Here is a 24,118-nt window from a genome sequence, read left to right on the forward strand (position 1 = left end):
TATGTCTTTATACTTGGAGGTGCTGCAATATCATGGAAATCTTCAAAATAGACATGTATAGCTAGATCAACAATGGAATCTAAATTTATTGCATTAGACAAAGTCGGAGAAGAAGCCGAATGGCTACGAAACTTTCTAGAAGATATTCCATGTTGGATAAAACCTGTGCCNCACCATAATTCAAACTACAAAAAGGACGCTAACAAGTAAATTTGAAATGAAGGATTTAGGTGTGGCCGATGTTATATTAAGAATTAAAATTTCTAGAACATTTGATGGTCTCATATTGTCTCAATCACACTACATTGAGAAGATTCTTGATAAATTCAAGAAATATAATCTTATTCCTATGAAAACACCTATGGATGTTAGTATGCATCTTGTTTCCAATACTGGTGATAGTAAGTCTCAATTGGAATACTCTCGTATCATTGGCAGTTTAATGTATGTCATGAATTGCACTCGACCTGATATTGCCTATTCAATTAGTAGGCTAAGTCGATATACAAGTAATCCAAGCACTGATTATTGGAAGGCTATTGTTAGAGTTTTAGGGTATTTAAAACATACCCAAAATTTTGGATTGCACTATTCGAGATATCCAGCAGTACTTGAAGGATACTGTGATGCAAATTGGATATCAGTTACTAAATACTCCAAATCAACAAGTGGATATGTCTTTATACTTGGAGGTGCTGCAATATCATGGAAATCTTCAAAATAGACATGTATAGCTAGATCAACAATGGAATCTAAATTCATTGCATTAGACAAAGCCGGAGAAGAAGCCGAATGGCTACGAAACTTTCTAGAAGATATTCCATGTTGGATAAAACCTGTGCCTGCTATATGTATCCATTGCGATAGTCAATCAGCAATTGGTAGGGCATAAAATGCAATGTACAGCGGTAAATCTCAACATATACGTTGTAGACACAATACTGTTAAACAATTGCTCTCTACAGGCATTATCTCTATAGAGTGTGTGAAATCAAAAGAGAATATTGCAGATCCGCTAACTAAAAGTTTAACAAGAGAGCAAGTCGAAAGTTCATCGAAGGGGATGGGATTAAAACTAATAAAATAATCAAAAGTTTCCATGGTGGCAACCCAACCTAGTTGACTGGAGAACCCAAGATTTAGGTTCAATGGGACAACCGAACTGTGAAAAAACTTAGTATGCACTGGGAAGATTTCCCTTCTACCCATTCCTATGATGAGCTAGTGCCCAGCTGCCGCGAAATAGGTTAAAATACGATTTTAATGATTTCTATATCTTGATTCGTTCAAGTGGAGTATAGCAGTTACTAAATACTCCAAATCAACAAGTGGATATGTCTTTATACTTGGAGGTGCTGCAATATCATGGAAATCTTCAAAATAGACATGTATAGCTAGATCAACAATGGAATCTAAATTCATTGCATTAGACAAAGCCGGAGAAGAAGCCGAATGGCTACGAAACTTTCTAGAAGATATTCCATGTTGGATAAAACCTGTGCCTGCTATATGTATCCATTGCGATAGTCAATCAGCAATTGGTAGGGCACAAATCTAGGTTTCCATAAACGACTGACTGTTCAAAGCAACCTGCTACTGATTGGCTAAGGGATTCCGATAGATTTTACTAGGGAAAGTTCAAAGTCATTGACTACTTATCCCGATGCAGTCTTCTTCAATTTTTTCTTTGAAAAAACATATCAGATGTTATCGTTTGGAATAAAGGCCAACATATTTCATTCATGTGGGGGATTGTTGGAAAAAATGGTTAATGGGTCAACTTTGAGCCCAAATTTCAGTGGGACCCACCTTTTAATTAATTCGGGACCTAGCATATTCACGTTCTACTCCGCGAGATGATTAACGTGATATATTTATTTATTGAAAACCATTTAAAATTGAATGAAATATTAAGTGTTAAAGTAACCCACATAAACTAAGAATTATGGAAGAATTTGATTTTCCAAACACTTATCCCACATAAGAAAGTTAGGAAACTTTGGTGTGGTTTATAAGGTGGAAGTTTGGAATTGGGTTTGGGCCCCAAGGGGTACCAATAGTCTTTGGAAGGGGGAAGACCTATATCCTATTGGGATCGATCATAAACCCACACACGCGCGCCGCCGTCGCCGTCCGTCCGAACGGACACGGGCACGTGCTCGTTCGGTGCGGGTGCAGGTACGAGTGCATCTTTACACTATATTAACTTTTTAGACAAAATTTATTTAAAATTTTGGGCCAAATTGTAAATAATCAAATTCTTGGGTGCAATATGTAATTTAAATTTTGACTTATTCCGGGTGTTCTATTTTCTTTTAACAGTCGACTGTTTCGACTGTTTACCGACCAAACAGTCAACTGTTTACCGACCAAACAGTCGACTGTTAGCCGACTGTTAACCGACTTAACAGACACGACTTTTAGGAACAGCATGTCTGTTTGGATTTTTGAAGCTTGTCTGAAAGGTGATAACTGTTCGAATGGCCACGAACAAGTCTATAAATAGCCAGTCTTTCTACCAGAAAATTCATACCATTTTCATTGCAAACTTTCTGTGCTTTGAATCTCATTTCCCTCTCTCTCGTTCTGATATTGTCTCGAAATAAAACACACTTCGTTGAGTTCGTTGGAACTCCTGCAGATTGTAGTGCTGCTTCCGTAGGAGACAAAAATTCGTTCTATTCTGGGAACCGATTGCTGGACGCCTTTAGCACCATTGAAGGCAGCAAATTCGTTTTAAGGAAACATCATGAAGTCGGTGGGCTCGAATTACAATTTTGGATCCTGTTGATCAATTATTACATTCAGGTGATTCTATCGGATTGTTTTCGAAGGAGTAACTTCAAACTCCAGAAACAACAGTTGTATGTTCTCTTGGCATTATGAATTAATGGAATAATTTGGTGGCTTTCTGGGGGGAGAGAATATTTCTGATATGCATTTAATATAATTCAACAATATAACTAGTATAATTTGATTTTCAATCATGTTACAAGTACCGAAAATTTTAACAGAAAATTTTGACAGAGGACACATGATGTGAAATCATTGGAAGATGGAAAAAAAACATAAAAAACTGGGGAATCGGGTTCTGCCGCATCAGCATCTGTACGAGTTCGATAAGAAATTCCCCGTACTCGAGGCTTTTTCCTTTGATTTTATATTTATTTTTTTGAGTAATTCTATTTACTTACTGAAGAACAAGTGGGGGCTGTACTGGATTTATCTAGTTTGATTGATGATACCTTGATTGAGGAGGAAGGTCAACTTCTTTGTGCTATGCCGACTAAAATGTAAGTAAAAGAGGCTCTCTTTGCAATTCCCATGGATAGCTCCCCTAGGCCGGATGGCTTCGGATCAAGTTTTTTATATGAAATGTTGGGATATTGTCAAAAAGGAAGTGATCGAAGTTGAACAAGATTTTTGGAGGAGGAGAGCTTACTCGGAATTACACATCCTCTCATATTATCTTCATTCTGAAGGCAGAGAAACCAACTGGTTTTGATAAATTTAGACCTATTATAAGTTTGTGCTTTGTAATCTATAAGATTTTTTCAAAAAACTTGGTGTCTCAGATGGCAACCTTACTTTCTAGAATTATTTCATCTGAGCAAGGGGCTTTCATTGCTGGAAGAAGCATTTTTGAAAATGTCATTCTTACACAAGAGTTAATACAGACTGTGAATAAAAAGGGGGGAGGTGGGTAATGGGATGGTTAAGGTGGATACCGGCGAAGGCTTATGATATGGTGGGTTGGCGTTTCTTGAAGCACGTTTTACAGACTTTTGGCTTCCCAAAAAGATTTTGTTGATTGATTGACCAGTGCATAACAAAATCGTATTCAATTATAATGAATGGCATCACTCAAAGTTTTTCAAGTGTATATGTTAGCAAGGTGACCACTCTCTCCTTATCTTTTCATTATTATGCAGGAATCTTTGACTAGGTTGCTGAAGAAGAGCTTTGATACTGGACAAATTGGGGGTTCTTCTCATCCTCGAGGTGCTCCTTTGGTTTCTCACCTTATGTACGCGGATAATCTTGTCATATTCACTAATGGGTGTAAAAAGTCGATGAAAGGATCAATGGAGGTGTTAAATATGTATGAAGATTGGTCTAGGTAGCTTATTAACAAAGAAAAGTCAGCCAACTTTCCTCTAAAACTTATTCTTTGGTGTAGAAAAGTGATATGTAGCTTATTAACAAAGAAAATCAGCTACTTTTTCTCTAAAACTTGTTCTTTGGTGTAGAAAAGCAATATCATGCGGGAGACAGTTTTAAAGAGGGCCAATTTCCTATGTTGTACTTGGGGGTGCCGGTTGTGCAAGAAAGGCTAAGTGCTCGTGATGCAACAACGAACGAACTAAAAGTCTGTTCAAGGCGAAATATTAAGACTTAGTAGAATTTGATTTTATTTAGATTATAATAGTTTGATTTTCGCAGTGTTATCTTTTATTTCAAGTTTATCTAGATAGGAAGTTTATTTAAGCTTAAAGTCCCTCTCTGTATAAAGGGACTTATGGCAATATTTACAAGCACACCACAAATATAGGAATAAAACTATTTTCTTGCCCTAGATTCTTCTCTTTGAACCCCTTTTTTCTTCAATTCTTATTGTTCATTATCAAGTTGATACGTTTTCTTGCATCAATTTGGTATCAAAGCAATTCGTTTTCCTTTGACCTAACATCCTTCACTCTTAAATTTTAAAAAAAAAAAATTAAAAATTAAAAATTAAAAATTAAAATTAAAATTAAATCCACCAACTGTTTTCTTATTTCCAGCCCTTAACTCAACCACAATACCACCATACAACTAACTTCACACACATGCACACACACACACATATATTAAAAAAAATTAAACTTAGAATAGCACAAAAGCAAAAGGAATAATCTCAGCAATAGCAGTAGTCCTTTTTGGCTTCAACAAGAAAAAATTACTGTTCATCGTACTATTTGGATTACTGTTCATGCCCGAATATCAGTCTTGAATTTATTTTTCCAGCACTTGGAGAGAGAGGGAGATCTGCTTTCATTGAAGGATGCAACAACAAAAAAACTAAAAGTCTATTGAATGAGAAAGACTTAGACTTAGTAGAATTTGAGTTTATTTTAGTTATAGTAGTTTGATTTTCACAGTGTTGTCTTTTATTTCAAGTTTGTTTAGATAGGAAGTTTATTTAATTTTGAAGTCCTTCTCTATATAAAGGGACTTGGGGCAATGTTTACAAACACGCCTCAAATATATGAATAAAACTATTTCCTCGCCCTAGATTCTTCTTTTTGAACCCCTTTCTTCTTCAATTCTTATTGTTCATTATCAAGTTGATACGTTTTCCTGCGACAACTTGACATTTAGAGTCTCTAGTTGGTAAAATTCAGGAAAAAAAATTGCTGGTTGGAAGATGCTTTTACTGTCACAAGTTGGAAAGGTTAGTGCTTCTTTGTCACGTCCTTTCTAGTATAGCCTTTCATTTATTATTGGTGTTGAGTATTCCCAAATCTGCGTTTGGAGGACGAGGAAAAAATGTTGTTTGTGGGACAAATTGTGTCAGCCTATGTTGGCGGGGAGTTTGGTATACAAAAAATTTATGATGTTTGACGAGTTGTACACATTAATTTTGCTTGGCATTTTATATCTTCAGATTCATTGTGGCAAGATTTTTTAGAGCAAAACACTCTAAACAGGGGATTTTGGATATAACTAATTTAAATTTTATTGGGACTCATTTCTAGAGGTCAGTAAGAGATTGTCATCTTGAGTTTATTGAACACGGTCAATGGAAGATAAGGGATGGTCCTTGCTCTTCTGGTTTGACAAATGGATAGAGGGGGCCATCTATGTGCACAAGTAGCCCACGTTGTAGAACCAAAGCTGAAAATTAATGAATTTGTTTACAAAATGGATGGGATATGGTTTGGCTGAGAGACCTTGTTGGTGTCACTTTGGCTAATGAACTTGTATCTCAGGTTGGAACTTGAAAAATGGGAACTGATTTGTTGATTTGGAAACCACATAAACTTGGTTATTTATTGCAAAATTTGCTTAGGAGGTGGTGACGGTGCGAGTTGAGCAACTTGCGAGGGCGGCCTAGGTGTGGAATGATGCTCTACCTAAATGTATTTCTGTGTTGATGTGGAAAGCCCTAAATGGGAGTTTTTGTGTTGAAGAACACATCAAGTCAGTGGGCATTATTAATCTTGCATCCAAATGTGATTGTTGCTCTATAGATCATGGGGAAAATGCTTCACACGTTCCAAGCTCGAGACTTTGAAGACAAGGTGTGGAGAAAAGTTGCTGCCTTGGTGGGTGAGTGCTGGAGGGCAGGACAAAATTGGGTGGAAAGAATCAATTTATGGTAGACAACAGCAAGAAGATCTTCACAGATTGGATGCTTGATTGGTTTGCTTCCAAGTTTGATTACTTGGAGGTTATGGACAAGAAGATGTAAAGCAAGGATGGAGGGTAAGCTTGAATCCGAAGCGGTTACCAAAAATAATGTGGAGGGAAAAGATTAAATAAAAAAGTTGATTGTGTTTGAAACTGACAAATAATAGAGTGTATAAATCTTTATGTACATGTAGCAAGGTCCTATTCAGTATCGTACCATCTACATTTTCAAACAAATTAAAAAGGTTTATTCATAAGTACAGTTTTTCCGAATTAAGTGCATTATTTCAGTAAGATTATCAAGTGAAACTTTGGTAAATTTTCATTGTTTTGTTTGCATTTTGCGCCTATGAATGATTAAATACAGAAGTACATTAAATAAAAATGATGTAGAAGAATGGTGATTGTATTTGAAAAGGATATTTTAAAACAGTATATTATTAATTTGTGAAATGATCACGCTAGTGTTGATTAAATTATGAATATTTTCAAACTAATAAATAAAACCATTAAGCATGCTGAGAGACTGATGAATGTGTCTTAAACTCTTAACAAACATAAGCATTCAATGCAGATACATTAAATATGCATTTTAAACCAATAAGAACAGAAAGACACAAATGCTGATACAATATTATGATATGATAAGATGTGATTATGCATAAGACTAGTAACAGCTAACAATTGCCTCAATCTTCAGTTTCCTGGTATTTCTGGAGGATTTCAGGGCAGCTAGCCAAAGGTTCATTCTTGAGGAATCCCATGGCATTGGCGAAACGAGCATTCGAGTTCATGCCATTGTTGCGGGTAAGAATGACACGCGCACGACCAGAGCTCGGAATGTTGCATTCAGGGTCTGAACTCTTTACTAACACTGCCTCGCATATGTCATCCTCACGGTCGTCCTGCACCAAGATGTTGTAGGATCCGGTCGAGTCTGTCACACTCTCCACCATATAGGTGATTTGCGAAGTGTCACGGGTTCTGCACTCCAGTTTAACACGGGCACCTGCAAAGCACCAGTAGTTTACAATGATGGTCGACCCGATTTTTACCTGTCCGTCTAGGTATTATAACAATAAGAATGTAATACCCTAGTCGCTCATCTTGATTAGGTGGATTGAATCGCAATAGACAATATTAAGGAACAAGCTAAGCTCGAAGATTCATCCATACCTACTCACTCACTTGGAAAGATGAACTATTCCAAAGCTGCAGGATTAATCTAAAATCTTGTCACGTCCAATATCTTCTAGTATCCCCCGTCAAATATATTTTAGTTCACGTTGTTTTGGACTAATGGAACCCATTTATAACCGTTTTGATTGGTGATTTGTGTCATTACAAAAAACCTTAATGAAAATACAAACATAAAACTAATCAAGGTTTCAAGTACAATGTTCAGTCCTATGATTATCTTTCCTAGCCACTTAAACTAGATCTGACAAACTATGAAACAGATCGTGCATTTGTATTTTACATACAAAATACATAGAAAATCAAAAAACAAGTAAAAACACAATTCAGATTAGAGTAATTCAGCCTCAATGTGAGAGCAAAGTCCAATCACAAAAGTCGATAACTAGTCTCTACACATCCAATGTAACAACATATCGATACTGTACCCGGGAGGTATTTGGTGGCAGAAGTCTCAAACCCGCACCGACAAGTGTCACAATAGACTCGACCCTTTACGATCAACGGGTTGCTCATAATTCGGGCAGCACTGGCAATTGCCGGCAGCAAACAGAGAGCAAAAAACACTAGCAATTTTGCCATTTTTCTTGAATTAAAGACTGCTCTTTCTTCTTCTTCTTCTTCTTCTTCGATCTGTATAGGCAGGCAAAAAGCAATGGACTTAAAGTAGTGTCCCGTAGAGTTATGAAAAAGGAAAGCGTGTTAGGGACAATCATTTTCAATAATTTCAGTGGGTGGGGGATCCACCTGTTCTTTATATCACTAAAACATATCAATTAGGACGCTGATTAAGGATTAAAGGATAAACGCTTATTCAAGATTCAAGATTTTCCAAAAAAAAAATTTAATTAATTTTATTTTTAAAAGAAATTAAAATTAGTTAACACAATTTATTTCAGAATAATGTTATTCGTAATGAAAACTGCCAGTAATCGTTCTATGTGGCATACACTTGACAATTTAATATTTGATACATAAATGTGATAGTTATTTTTTGAATTATACATCAAATGAAAAATTGCCAATTGTACACCACCTAAGGCGACTACCGGTAGTTTTCACTGCAAATAGCATTATTCTTTATTTCACCATTGCGTTCAACCTATCATTATACGTACATAAAGATTCAAAGAAATAAAAGTTTAGTTTGGGATCAAAATTTCAAAGTTTATAGATAAAGCAAATTAAATTCTTCAAAATTAAATAATTCTTCATAATTACGTGGAATTTTTTTTTTCTTTTTTTTTTCTAATTCTTTTGTTCAAATCCAATTATTTTTTTTTTTATTCTTTTGTTCAAATCCAATTATGTTTGTTAGGTTTGGCAAAAAAAAGAAAAAAAGGGAGAGTAATATTCATGTTAGTGTAGGACATGGCTCATAAGCCATGGACTTATTCACCAAACATGTTATTCAATTTGGCTCCTATGAATGCAAAACTCAATATAATCGAACAAGATACATGCACACGGGCAGTATAAAAAGAGATTATCGTGACTTATTTAGTAACAAGAATTACACAGCAGGAAATGATGTTAAAGAAGAAAAGAAACTAAAATCTTATCAACTGTAACATCCAGTACAAAATATATCATCAATGTGAAACGAGAATGAATTCCGTTGGATTCATCGGTCGTACTGTTAACATAATAATGCAACTTCTGAATCTTGCAATAATTATACAACAAAATTCCCAAATATTCTGGCCTTAAGCAGGAACAGCAGGGCTTAGTGATATCAGTGCTTTCTTGATTCTTTCTACTGCTGCCTGCAGAGTCGAAAGAGATGCTGCGTAGGAGATACGGATACAGGTATCGTCCCCAAATGCATCCCCTGGAACAAGTGCAACCTACGAAAAACAAAAGCAATTTGTACCGCAAAAATATTGACAAAACTTTATTTCTCCTTCAAGTTTTTCAGCCAAAAGACGAATTTGTTACGACTAGAATCAGACTTTTCATGAATGCTGTGTTTGGCCAAGTTTAAGGTTTACATACAAGTAAATAAGTTCTAAAATAAAATTTTGTGGGTCAATGTAAGAAATAAGAAACATTTAAAGTAACATATCCCAACATGTCTTAAAAGTAAAAACATTTAGCCCCTATTTGGCCCCCATTACGTGGAAAAATTAATGAGTGGAATAGTATTTTTCTGAAAAATGAGTGGTTGAAAAAGAAGAAAAAATTTTCGATTTACATGGAATATTATTTTATGGAAGATTGTGTTGTTGAAATTAGGTAAGAGAAAGATGAAATGTAATGGAATGAAAATTAATGGGGGCCAAACGGGGGCTCAAATAAAAGTGTTGCTTACACCTAAGACTAGCCAATCATATTCGCATCCTAAACAGTAGACATTTTCTTGAACTGAAAATTGCTAAGGTTTTGATGTGGTACCATCTCAAACAGTGGAGGAAGTGAAAAAAGAGCAGCTATTTAGGAATTGTGATGTCCTCAATCACTATCAACTACAATTCTATAAAATGTAATTATCTTGTGATCTCAGATTAATTACTGTTCTTTCCACACATGAAAAGTAATTTATGAAAATGTAACGATTTTCAAGTCAAGTTTCATCATTGAAAGTGCATGAAACTCTTACTTGAGCCTCATCGAGCAAATATCGACAAAGAGACTCTGAACCATCAATCACTCCAAAGCCATCAATCTCCTTTTCATAGTAAGAACTGAAATCAAGGAATACATAGAAAGCTCCCTGCAAGAAGGCTCCAAAATGTTGGAAATCAAGACTTATTCCTAATCCCAAGTGCAATATTAAGCAAGTAGAAATCAAAATGCAAAGAAAACATATAGGAGCTGTTTGAGCCCCATTTTTCCAAAAAAAATAAAAATAAAAATAAAAAAAATGGTTTTGTGATGGTGATTTTTTGGAGAATGTGTTTAGAAGGTAAGAAAAAGTTTTAAGGTTTATATGCAAGATTATTTTATTGGGAGAATGTCTAGTTGAATATGAGTTTGGGAAAAAATAAATTTTTAGAGAATGAGGATCAAACATGGGCTTATGGTCGTTCACCATCTATATGAGAGCTATGTGTCCACTCTCCGCTGCATGTTTTCACAAAATTGAGAAGAAGTTTACAGTAGAGATCTAGTGCCTCCCAATCTTTATCTCTAAAAAAATGCCCATCAAATTCCTTTATATATAGTAGGAAATTAGGGTGGCCAAATAATATGAATGCCCAATAGGGATAAGTGAATAGCAAAATGAGCTCCAGACAGTCCGACACCAAGATGTCAGAGCTCAATCTCAAATACAAGAAGATGAGGAAGGATGAAAGAGAAAACCTGTTTGTAACTCAAAAAAAATGTAGAAATGCCCATCTCTTTTTCCCCTGTTTCAGATCCAGAGAATAGTTATGAAAACAAATCACATTGTTACCTGAGGCTCGGAAATTTTGACGCCCCCCATTTCACCAAAGCTTTTAACCAAAAAATCTCTCCGCTCACGAAATGCCTTTACCATAGTTGAGACAGCTTCTCCACCAGCATATCCCAGTCCTAGAGCAGCAACTGCTGCTTTTTGAGATATACTGCTGGCACCTGAAGTGAACTGTAAAGATAAAACACTAGTCTTATTAACTTCGTAAGTCAGTAAGAATACTGGTTTCATAAGAACAATAGCTTTCAAATGATGCAACAGCACATACATACTGCAATCTATAATGATCCACAAACAAATATTGGTGATAATACGTAGATAAGCCATAACACAAGACGTCATGTATCGGAAAAGAACTCTCTTATTTCATAGTCAATTTTATCCAGCTCTGGTTCATAAGCTAGTAAGATTGATTGATACCTAGCTACAGAACTGTATTTATAAAACAGGGAATTGAAGTATTCTTTACAGCTGATTGGAACTACCTACATGTAAAGTGATCTTGAACATTTACATAACCTGCAACAAGTTTTTTGTTATGTAGTGGGCCTAATTATTGTCGTTGGAAAGCGGAAGGAAGCCCCCCATCTTGTGGTGTGGGAGCGAAGTTCGTGGACAAAATTTCATTAAGGATAGTTTAGAAATTTCACTTGTAATTTCAGCTTGCTATAATTCTTTTTATAAATAAAGAGCCGTATTATGGTGTCATCCTCAGCAAAAAGAGAGAGGTTCAGAGAAAATTGAGTGTGCAAATTTTTTCTTGTAAACTTATTTTCATTATATTGAATTATTGCAGTAGCAAATAAGGATGTATTCTTACACTAAAATGAATTTCTATAAATCTTGCATGTTCTTTTGTGTCTTTATTTTCTTACTGCGATTTTATTGCTATTGGTAATATAGAATTAGGATTTCTAATTCTCAACAGTTTCCAATTTCTTAATCCTCGGTAAGACCATCTATTCTTCAATGTGTTGTGCATATTCAAGACCTCAAAGATTAACAAGTGCAAAATAAGTGACCGCCAGAAATTTAATTTTTTGGAGGAATATTGAAGATTAAATCTTTTGACTGAAGAATTCCCCGAAGCTTTAGCCCCATTTGGCCCCCATTAAATTTCATTCTATTACATTTCATTTTTCTTTCTCCTATTTTCAACCACGCAGTCTTTCATAAGATAATAGTACACGTAAATCAAAAACTTTCCCTACTTTTTCAACTACTCATTTTCAAAAAAAATTATTCCACCCATTTTCATTTCCAAAAGATGAGGGCCAAACGGGGGCTTTAATAAGTGGATACTAGATTACTTTGATATAGCTTAAGCTATTTTATTAAAGGGCAATAGAGAATACTCAATAAGTCCATGATAACAATATTTTCTCATTATAAGACAGAGAAAATCCTTTATCTTTTTACCGTAGGCAACATATAAAATAACAAGGCACTCCTAGGTAGTGTTACATGACCAAAGAATTTACGAGTAAAAAAAATACAAAAAAGGAGGGAGCTTGGTTTATACCATAATCATAAAACCCGGCTCGGACCAGCTGGTCGGCCAGAAAACCAGTGACCTTCGCCCCTGTTCTAGCCAGGTAGAACATTTTCATAAAGATGCAACTGACTCTGTCAAAAACCGAGTTGACCGAGTTAACCAGCGACTTTTATAATAACTCGGCCAGTTGACTGGTTTGACCAAGGTTTAAAAGTTTGTCCATAAATTTTTTGTTCTCAAAAGACTTGAACCTTAGACCTCTAGGTAAAGCGAGTACAACCTAACCACTAGAGATTAATTGTTTATTGTTATGTGTTTGAAATAATGATGTACATGTAAATCATTTATAGTTTGTTAAAAATATTTTTAAAAAATTATAGTAACTATTTTGATTAAAATGAATTGAATATTTAACAAAATAATATATAAATAATTAGTGACAGGTAATTTAACTTTTCCTTTTGTTTTATCTAAAAGAAAAACTTTATACTTTAAAAAATATTTTATAATTATTAAGCATTGACCGACCAGTCTAGCCACTAACCTACCGATTCGACCAGTAATCCGAGACCCAATGCCTTGACCGGGTCGATGATCAGATCGGGATTAATAACTATGGGTTATACAAAAAATTAGTCCATGTTCCATTAACGTAGAAAGATACCTGACTTTGGATCTTCCCACAAGCAGCAACAAAGTGCTTTGGACCAGCAAGATATCCAAGCCTCCATCCAGTCATAGCAAAGGCCTGTGGAAATCACATAATTATTAAGGTAGACAACAATAGATCATTGTTAAGGTGATGGTATTCAGCCTAAAGAAATCATCCGAGGATCATAAAGAAAGGAAAAGGATATGTTGAACAATTTAATAAAAGTACGAAAACATTTATTTATTTATAAGTAATTTTCTAAGCGCCCCCTCAAATGTAGGCTGGATTCATCTTTTATCAAATGCATAACATGTGCACAGTTTTCATTGATGGATGGTGGCAAGACTGGGACAACGGACCTTTGGCTGCTCAAATACCATGTCGAGTAGATTCCAAGTTACCGATTCTAGGACTAGTTCTTTAAAGAAATGAAGTACAAATACCTTGGAAAAACCATTGACAGTCAGTGTCCTATCCCACATGCCCGGCAAAGATGCGAAGCTTGTATGAGTTGCAGGTGCATAAATAATATGTTCATAAATTTCATCTGACAGCACCTGAAAGAGAGAGCCAAAAAAGTTGAAGATAGAAAATAAAACTGATCAATCGTGTATCAAAATGCAGTTATTTAACCAAATAAAAAGATTTAGGAAACCTACCAGAAGTCTTGGATGACGTGCTACAACATGAGCAATCTCTTCGAGCAATTTACGGGGATAAACAGATCCTGTTGGGTTGGATGGAGAGCAAAGAATCAACAGCCTTGATTTCTCACTGAGCTTAGATTCAAGAAGCTTTGGATCCAGAAGAAAATTTTCAGATATGTGGGTTGGAAGAATCAGAGGGGTTGCATCAGCCAGCCTCGCCATTTCTGGGTAGCTCACCCAAAATGGAGCTGGAATTATAACCTGTAGATGCGATATGCACATAAGTGCTGTCCAATTTCAAAGGCATATACGCATTTAAATTTTATAAACAGACGGCCACGATTTTCCATATTACTTTCTCAAATACATATTTGCAAGTTACTTTTTTAAATGTAATGCCAGAAATAAAAGATGAAACACTAATAAGCTCCTGTTTGAGCCCCATTTTATAAAATCTCTTTTTTTTTTTTTTTTTTTTTTTTTAAACTCAATTTCAATCACATCCTTATATTTTTAAACTCAATTTCAATCACATCCTCTCAATAAATTAATTTTATATGTAAAATTTTTGTCAACTTTTTAACTACAAGTTCTCCAAAAATCACTATTACAAAACCTATTCTACATAAAAATGGGGCTCAAACACAACCTCAATGTTTAAGATGTTAATAAGTATACTGTATACCTCATCTCCTGGTGAACATACAGCAAGAACTGCCTGAAGAATACTCTGTTTTGCCCCATTACTCACCAAAATCTGTTCAGGCGTATAAGATATCCCATTCTCCTCTGTAATCAAAGAAAATTTATCAAGAAACCAAGGACAGAAGTAAGAATGTATACTAAAATAACTAGTGAAGCCGTTGAACAATATCATATTTGTACCTTTCAACTTGTGACAAATAGCTGAACGGAGTTCCAATGTACCCGCATTAGGAGTATACCTAGTGTATCCTTCACGAATTGCAACAATTCCAGCCTAAATTTGTAAGAAGATGCATAGAGTGATATGTTACTGCAAAAATGAAAAATTCTTTTGATTTTTAACCGAAAACAATCATCTGTTTATGAATATATCAGAATCACCTCAGCTATTGCGGCAGGAGTATCGAAGTCAGGTTCTCCAGCGGCTAATCGAATAACAGAGAAGCCAGCTTCTACAAGAGCTGTTGCCTGGTCAGTTATAGCCACTGTCTTTGATGGCTTTACGGAATTTACTCTAGGACTCAGTGTAATATCAACTTTCATTGTGTCTGAGCTGCTTTGAGTCTTAACAGATGCACTTATTCTTTCTTTTAGTTTTCTTGTTTTCACTGAAGATCTAACCAGAAATAGAAACAATGTTATAATTGCATTTCCTTGCAGTAGATAGCCCATAAAGTTTGTTTGTTAGTATACAATTTATAATATTGGAACTTTTATAAATTCCATACAGAACCATTGGAACTTTTATAAATTCCATACAGAACCAAACTTTTTGAAAAGTGGATGCAATTGGCTTTCATTAGTCTAGAAAATTATTGGACACAGTATTTGCTTTGTGATTAGTCTAGAAGAAGAACATATACCACATCATTGGAGATGACATGTACTTCACACTGATAAACCTTTTGCCCCCATAAATATTCCGATCTTTATAAAGTATTGAAATTTGTTGGGTAATTTTATAGAAAAGAATTACGAAGCAAAGTAATATTAATTGTTATCTAATCCAACTATTATTGTCTCATTCGCAAGTTTATATTTAAATTTATTCATTAGCATGTTTGACAAGATATTGACTTCAATAAGCATCAAAACTTTTATGGGCCTAAAGCAAATCAAACTATTTAATTGTTCCCTAAATATAATAACAAAATATTATGTCAAGAAACTGGCTTTTTGAGGTGTGCCCAGAATACAAAATGAATTCCTGTTCAACCTGAAATCCAAAATCCTATTTTCCTTCAAATGTTTCAGTATTTTGAGAATATTGAATGATCCTCAGCATACTTAACTGTACCATGATTAATTCACTACCTGGGATCCTTAAAAATCCCTTTACTTCACACAAAAAGATGTTAACCACTCCATCTAAAAGCTTATCTCACCGACGAGGTAGCAAATTTTTATATTAAATCACATATGTTAACATGTTCCTGACGTCCAGACCAGATTCATTTATTTGATAGCATGTATAACATGTGCACAACTTTCGTAAAACCACTCAATTCTCTGTTCCCCAAGTCGATTAAAAAGAAAGCCACTTCCCAAATCTTGGGAACATCAAAGCAAGAATCAATATATTAAAAATACAAAAGAACAAGGCAAAAAAAGAAGAGAAAAGAAACTAAAAGAGAAATAACTAATAAAAGAGATGATCTTACTTGGGGAAGACACGTTGAAGTCGAGAAGATAAGTCGAGGGATTTAAAACTTGGTGAATCTGAATGGGGTTTAAGCTGAATGTGCGTTGAAGCAATGCCTGATGAGGCCCGCAGAGAATAAGCAGCCATTTTTCTTGGAAATTTTCTGAGTTTGAAATTGGAGTGTTAAATAAATCTTGCAATGGAATTCGAAATTTCAACTTGAAAAGCTACAAAGTTTATATTAACCAGAGAATGGGAGATGGGGTTGGTGAGAGCCGAGGACAGTAATGGGGTTGGTGGAAATGGCTTCAGCAGGTGGGCGTGGGGGTTGGTAAAACCTCACTGACAGCGGACCTAAGATAACATAAGGGATGACATATCTCTCATATGGGATGCGGTGGTTTCCCACAATTAAATAATGTCGACCTCTTCATGTGTGTGTGTGGTATGTCAACCATTGTGTCGATCCTGTACGTGTATCATTATCCAAGAAATTACCGCTGATGGGGAAACCGTCGCTTAGGCTTTCACTTTCATAAAATTTTGCTTCAATTAGGTTAATATCAGCTGCAGTCATTTGTTAAAAATTCAAAAATGGATGTCGAATGGTTAAGAATATTTGAGTAGTTATGTAAATAATCATTATTCTTATGGTGATAATTATTCAAATTTCTAAAAATTAATGTTAAATTTAAGAGACGGTGCCTAAATGTCATCAAATGATATTTATTACGTCAAAATTTGAAATTAACATTTTTGAACCTCATTTTTTACTAGGAATATATTTTAGAATAGTAAATTGAAGGAGGGTGTGCAGTTAAAAAATAAGACAAAGTTTTGGGTTTTGATTTAATAATATATTATTAAAGAATGTATGACTAAAAAAATAGAGAAAATAATGTATTTTAAAAATGATGGAGATCAAACAAGAGAGAATTGAAAATTAAGCAAGCTCAGATAAAAAAATATAATGCTACTTTAATTTTGATCAGAATTTTGGGCTTCAATGGTATGATAGAGCCAAGCTTTTCTAACAACAAATTTTGCTGACTTAACCTAATAAATAACGTTTTTTGGTAACACATTAGCACTCAATGGGCCAGATAGAAATTAATCTTAGCTTCTGTTTGTTTCTCATTCTTTTTCTATTAGAATGAAAAATATGACCGTTATCCATCACATCAAGTCACCAAATTTGAATTTCTATCTCTTGTGTGGGGCCTATAACGACTACATTTTTCATTCTCATTTTTATCAAAATGAGAAACAAACGGGGCGTTAATTTTTCTTTTACTGAATGATCATTTATGAAACCCTAAAAAATTTGAGGGACTATTGTTATAAAGAAATAATTTGAGTGATCATTGGCGTTAACTCCTCAAAACTCCATTGACAATTAGCATAATTGACGTTGTTGAAGTATTTTCTTCACAATTGTGAAAACATTTCACACAAGTGCAAGGTGTTTTTTCAATTAAAATCTATAAAATTTTACAGTTATATCCGACGAGATGTATTAGTCAACATCGTCTATGTTCATGTTGACATTTAACGGCGTTATGTAAGATTTTTGTTCCAAGTTTTTAGCTTTAGTGATCATTAACGTGATCATAAAAATGTTAGTGATGACTGGGTGTTGCAAGAGAAATTGACCATTACGAAATTGTTAACAAACTCAGTGACTGTTGCTGGAATTAACTCTTCCTTCTATTTGTTTTCCTAGCATGTTTGGGTGTACTGTGTAGTAGGAGCGACAAAAAAATAATAATAATAATAATAAATAATGAAGAACAAACCCCAATCAAAACACAAAATTGAATCGAATTCATTAGTTTGAATCCACGCGGACTCGTCAATATTTTGTTAACAAATTGAAACAAACCATATAGAAACCAATTAATTACGTCAATAATCACCAAAGTATTGAATAATTAAGCCAAATTTTTTTAGGGTAATAATCACTCGAGTTTCTTATTGTTACACTAACGGTTACTCATTCAAAATTAATATTAAATCAAAAGTTTCACCATTAAGTGCCAACTTGTCACCAAATAATAGTTAATTATTATGTCAAATCAGCAAAATTGTGGGAGTTAAAGAATTTGGAATTAAGATGAGTAAAAGTAAGTGGATTTCAGGTTTTTTTTGGCGTAAATCGTATAGTAACCCACATTTTGTTTTCAACTACGATTTTCAATAACTTGGCTAAATAAATAATAATATTTGTTTCAAAATTTAAATCGGTTTCTTTGATTTGGTTTAGAACTTTCAAAATAAGGTAACAATTGTCCAAATCAAACCATGTTCACAATTAGTCCACGATCAAGAAAAAGAGTTCGAAAAAAGATTAATTTGCACTTTTCTCAATTTGTCAAGAGATATTGGTATAGACATGACTCAACGTCAGATCATTGTTAGGTGGATTATTAAGTTGTTTAGAGAAGTGACTTTCGAGTCATTGACCCCATATTTGGATTTACGCATCACCCCGTTTTCACATCAAGGTTTATTTTGAAAAATATAGAATAAATCGACAAGAAATTTGTTGAAGCATCTCTTTACACCAAATTTTACCATTCAAATCCGAAATATAAAATGAAATCAGAAACACGTAAAACAATATTAATAGAAGCCCCATCAATGAAAGAGCTCCGTTCACTGGTCATTGCTATTTTTTACTAAAACGAAGATGAGTTGCAATGTTTGATGATACTACACGTACATCAGAGTGCCCATAACGGTGTCCACCACCCCTCATAGGGAGGGGGAGTCTCCCTCCATGCGAGGGGGATGGACACCATTAATTCTTTCTAAATCATAGAAATATTATATCAATTTCCAATGGAGGGGATAGAATTAAACTCCACATCACGAGTAGCAACTTACTATAGTTTTGGAACCAGAACTCCATACATTTAGAATAAGCTGACGCATATGGGAACAAAGGTGAACGATTAGGAATCTATCTTGAGTTGCTGTAGGTAAACTTTTCGCCTAGGGGTTATTTCTTCGGGAAAATCTTCTTTTTAAGTCAAGTGAATTGGGACTACCTCCTCACTCAAAAGACTACATTCTATGGAAGATGGATTTTCAACTTGCAAGTCAAGTCACCACAATGATTTTGCAAACTGAGAACAAGGGCATCCAAAATCATTAGAACCTCAAGCACAAAATCTATTCACCCCAGTGAATCACTGGTTAAAGGAAATTATACATTCCACATGTAAACACCAGAGAACATTATTGCATTGTTCTGGTTCGACTCATAAAATCACGAGGGACCATCTTTGTCGATCCTCCCTCCACTACAATTATCAGCATAACAGAACTATTGTATCATTTCTCAGAATCAGGACGAAGCACCCACTAAATTGTAAAACTGTCAAATATTGAGGCAGAATCAGCAGAAATTTTGAATGCATAGTGATAAAACACAACGAAAGGAGCACAGTCACTTTCTAGCAGAATGAAATGGTGTGAGAGACAAAATTGAATAATTTTCCACCTAAAATAAAAAGATGTAACTATCAGATATCTTCTTTATTATTTGATTTCTCAGAAGAAACAAGACATGGATAGAGACTTGCCTGACCGCCAACATATAAAGTGAAAACAGAGTCCAACCCTACTGAAAATATTTTGCTATACAGCATTTAAACTCAAAGTATCCAAGCATCCAAAAGGTTTTATCAAGAAGATGCAAGCTTAGAGTCGCAATTACATACTTAAAAAGTTTGCAAACGTAAATAAACTTATGTAACCTAGTCTTCAATTTCTATGTGCATAAAGAAAGGGATATATAACATGTCATGTCCATCAACTTAAACAAGAAGCTATGCTGATGTGCAATTATAAACTTGAGATTAATATATACATTTATACACAGAAGCATGATTTCCCACAGTTCATTTCAAGTACCGACCTTAAAATAGTCATGAAGAAGCTACCCATCCATATTTGATCTATGAGAAATAGTGCAAAAGTTGGGGCAATGACCACATTGTGAAATCTAAAAAAATGAGATTTCCTCTACAAATCTAAAACATGGATTAACCCACTCATGACAAAATAAAATAAGTAATTGACGAAAAAAGAAAAATTTTAGGCTACAGAAAATAATCATTCTGGTTGGAAACCGATCAAAAAAGAGTTAGATTGTGTTGGAAAACCGATCAAAAAGAGTTAGATTGTGTCATAACAAATGTAGAAATAAGAAAGAACCTTCATCTCAAATCTTAAACACATCACACCCGAAATCCAATTATAGCAAAAGAACGGGTATATGAAGAATTAACAATATCAGCAGAAACTCGTCATCGCTCATTTAAGAAATATCCTTTTTCAAATATGAAATTAACATAAGGGACTCCTTAAGTGCTAAATTCATAACACATGCATACTACTCAATACATCAGAAATATCTCGTTCAGTGCCATGATCCCAACAGTAATCCGAACTTTTCCCAATGGCATACTGTTTTTACAGGTTTTTCCAGCTTTCTATTTGGAATTTTATTTAAATATGTAATAAAATTTACTACTACTTCCCATTGACAAGTGAATATCAACCTATGATTTGTAATCGCATGAACGTTTTCCATGTACTAACATTTAGTGAAACGTCAAACTTAAAATATGTATTGGTACAATAGAAGTTCAAGCCTAGAAAAATCTTGAGTTAAACATGCATCCCGAAATGCTCCTGTTATATTAGTTGGGTTGCCTCACCATTTCTTGCTGCCCAAATTGAGACTTGTGAGCTTGGTCTGTTGGAATTAATTTCAGGTTATAAAACACGTTTTAGAGAAACACGCTTTTGCCTCTTAAATGGTTGAGGTTCAGCCGTACACGTGGTTTCACCCTCACCCTTGGATGGTTGACTGATCAGATACTTACTTGGTTTTGGCCTTGATTCTAGACTATTCGAAGTCTTTCAACCTTTCGCTTCTCTCCTTTTCTCTGAGTGATAGATTAGGGTTCTTGGGTTACTATAATTCGATATGTTCTTGGTGATTTCTCAATCTGTAATCTTAGTTATGGTTTCTGATTGTGTTGTATAGTTTGTTAGCGATTAAGAGTGAGTTGGATTACAATTTTTTGAATAGAGGCGAAAGGAAACTCGAAGAAACCTTTGATTTCTTCGTACATATTGTACTGTTCTTAGTTGATACTTAGTGGATTTGAGCTTTATTACCTTTTGGTGATACTTAATAGGTGATTAGGTTGCAAGACTGAACATCTGGGCCCTTTTTAGGGCAAAAACATATCTTTGTATTCGAATATTTTTAATTTTCTGCAAATTATTTTTACTGCAAAGCGATTCAGTTTCTTAAAACTTAACGTTTTTTGACTTAACAAGTGGTATCAGAGCCACTATTTGCTGAAAAGAAATTTTTCGAACAGTATCTTCAAAAGTATTCTTGGGGACCTCAGATATGGTGTTTCTGGAAAACCGGTTTTGGTTCTTGAAAGCTGAAATTTTAATTTCTTTATGACTCGTTCTAACTCTGTTTGATCTGTTTTTTTTTTTTTTTGTTCAGGGTTGTGCGAGTTGAGTTGACTTGGTCCAGGTTGTGGTGAGTTCCTGATTCACTATTGAGTTCACACAGAGTTCTAGTGACTCATTGGCTTCTTGAACCTGTATTGCCCTTCTTGTTCCGGTTCTGACACTTCCTTACTGTTTTCTTTATTCTGAAACATTAAGTTTTCAGACTCTGGTATTTTCTGGAACCCCCCTTTATTAAACTGTAATTGTAATATGTTTAGTATTTGGTCATTAAGGTAAGTAATCTTTCACTGCTTACCTTTGTCCAAGATCTCCTACGAGGATCTGGGAATCTGAGGAAGTAGTGAGCTGCAAGGATTATCACTCCTTAGATCACTCTTAGACTATCTTTCAGTTTTTGAATTGAATTGTGTATTGCATGATAAGTAGATACAATTATATTTTCTGCCTTATTCATTCTGTCACATTTTGTCAATTCAATAAAATACCTGAATCAATATACTCTGTGCTGTATAAATTGTGTGTACATATCTGTCATCATGTCCACATCTCAAAAATTTGAAGTTGAGAGATGGAATGGTACTGGAGACTTCAGTCTCTGGCGTAAAAAACTGAGGGCATTATTGCTACAACAGAGGTGTGCTGCAGCCATTGATGGTAATTGACCTGCAAAAACTAGTGCCTATAGGAGACAGGAATTAGATGACACTGCATGGAGTACAATTTTCTTGCACTTATCTGATAGTGTAATTAGGAAAGTTGGAGAAACTACATCTGCTCAGGCTCTTTGGACTAAGTTAGGAACACTATATCTAACTAGAACCATGCCTAATAAATGCTACCTTCTAAAGCAATTCTATAATTTTAGATTTGATCCCACCTCAAATCTGGAAGATAACCTTGACAGATTCACAAAGCTGATTCACGACCTGACTAACCGTGATGAAGAAATTTCTAATGATCAACAAGCTGTGGCATTGTCAAGGGGGGCAAGAACTTACCATTGATAGAATAACCTCAACCCTGAGAAACAGAGAACTTGAAATAAAATTTGAGTCTAAAGACTCTAAGTATGGTGAGGGGTTATTCATAAAAGAGAAACAGAACCAAAATAAGAAACAATATCCCTTAAATCAAAATTTAAATAAGAAAGGGAAATTTCAACTCTCTAAATTTAAGGAAAAGAATAAGAATCAATGGAAAACTAAAAACCAGATCATGAAATATTATTACTGTGGTAAAACTGGCCATGTAATAAAAGATTGCTTCAAGAAAATCTCAGATATGAAAGAAAAGACTAATACTGAAGGATCTACAGCTGTAGCCTGCAGAGATGAATCTGATATTCAAGGGGTTGTTTTGGTAACAACCACTAGAAAAGACCCAAATGAATGGGTCCTTGACTCTAGTTGCACCTTTCACATGTGACCCACAAAAAAAATATTTTTCTAAATTTGTTGACCTAAATAGAGGACAAATTCAGATGAAAAATGACATGAGTTGTCAAATCAAGGGGATTGAGAAGGTCAAACTCTCATTAAATAACAATTGTACCCTAGAAATTGAGAACACCAGATATGTCCCTGAGTTAAAAAGAAATCTTATTTCCTTGGGTGAGCTTGATGATAAATACAGTATTATGATTCATAAAGGGTTTTTAACTCTTATGTAAGGAAATAAAACTATCATATCCTCTCAAAGATAAATGGCATATATACTGTATGTGCTAAATCTGTGATAGATCACTGTTCTACAACCTTAAACTCTGATTCCAATAAGTCTTTAATTTGGCATAAAAAACTTGGCCACATCTCAAAAAAGGAACTGATAATTTTAAATAAACTTGGATGTTTTGGTAAGGACAATGTTAAGGTTTGGATTTTTGTGAAAATTGTGTATTTGGAAAACAGAAAAAATTGCCTTTCAAAACTGGTATTCATAAATCTACTTCTATATTAGAATATGATCTTTGGGACCAGCATCTGTAAATACTTTGAGTGGATTTAGATTTTATCTACTTATAATAGATGATTTTTCAAGAAAAACTTTGACTTTTCTTCTAAAACAAAAATCCGATACTTTCCAAACCTTTAAACATTGGAAGTTGATGATCGAAAACCAAACAAATAAAAAAATCAAGGCTTTAAGGACTGATAATGGTCTTGAGTTTTGCAACTCTGAATTTGACTTGTTTTGTAAAAATTATGGAATCTTAAGACACAGAACTGTAACATAAACTCCTCAGCAAAATAGTGTTGCTGAGAGAATGAATAGATACTTATTGGAAAAAGTGAGATGTATGTTGTAAAGTTCTGGTCTTCCTAAGTTCTTTTGGGGAGAGGCCCTAAAAACAGCAACTTATCTAATAAATAGAAGTCCGTCAAGTGCTATTGATTTTCAAGTCCCTGAAAAGATATGATCGGGAAAAATTCCTGATTATAGTAAACTGAAAGTTTTTTGCTACATTGCCTATTCACATCAGAGT

At 34.5% G+C, this 24,118-nt stretch overlaps 3 protein-coding genes across 7 annotated transcripts in view; all 3 read right to left on the reverse strand.

Moving 5' to 3' along the window:
• Positions 1–6,902: 6,902 nt before the first annotated feature.
• Positions 6,903–8,261, reverse strand: LOC111390075 (pollen allergen Che a 1-like). The gene is made up of 2 exons (XM_023015060.1): positions 8,019–8,261; positions 6,903–7,402 (listed from the first exon to the last, which is right to left on the reverse strand). Exons 1-2 carry the CDS (start codon positions 8,170–8,172, stop codon positions 7,083–7,085), a joined length of 474 nt encoding a protein of 157 aa, XP_022870828.1. The 5' UTR covers positions 8,173–8,261; the 3' UTR covers positions 6,903–7,082.
• Positions 8,262–9,118: 857 nt separating this feature from the next.
• On the reverse strand, positions 9,119–16,479 carry LOC111390067 (bifunctional aspartate aminotransferase and glutamate/aspartate-prephenate aminotransferase). Of its 3 annotated transcripts, none has more exons than XM_023015050.1 (10): positions 16,148–16,479; positions 14,868–15,102; positions 14,667–14,760; positions 14,467–14,570; positions 13,794–14,042; positions 13,578–13,691; positions 13,147–13,230; positions 10,988–11,158; positions 10,190–10,303; positions 9,119–9,437 (listed from the first exon to the last, which is right to left on the reverse strand). In XM_023015050.1, the coding sequence occupies exons 1-10, from the start codon at positions 16,273–16,275 to the stop codon at positions 9,297–9,299; spliced, it is 1,434 nt and encodes a 477-aa protein (XP_022870818.1). In that variant the 5' UTR covers positions 16,276–16,479; the 3' UTR covers positions 9,119–9,296. The 3 variants fall into 3 exon arrangements, 2 of the variants coding, with proteins under 2 accessions (XP_022870818.1, XP_022870819.1); XM_023015051.1 differs by having other exon boundaries at positions 14,868–15,094; positions 16,148–16,261; XR_002701846.1 differs by lacking the exon at positions 9,119–9,437 and having other exon boundaries at positions 10,894–11,158.
• Positions 16,480–18,958: 2,479 nt separating this feature from the next.
• Positions 18,959–24,118, reverse strand: part of LOC111390063 (trafficking protein particle complex subunit 12) — a 9,878-nt gene continuing 4,718 nt past the window's right edge. The window contains exon 2 of one of the 3 annotated variants that reach the window (XM_023015043.1): positions 18,959–19,256. The gene's annotated coding sequence lies outside the window, so the exon portion shown is untranslated. The other 2 variants (XM_023015042.1, XM_023015046.1) reach the window with 2 other exon arrangements.

The sequence above is a fragment of the Olea europaea genome, unplaced genomic scaffold (genome assembly GCF_002742605.1).
Source record: "Olea europaea var. sylvestris unplaced genomic scaffold, O_europaea_v1 scaffold647, whole genome shotgun sequence".
Classification (NCBI taxonomy): Eukaryota; Viridiplantae; Streptophyta; class Magnoliopsida; order Lamiales; family Oleaceae; genus Olea; species Olea europaea.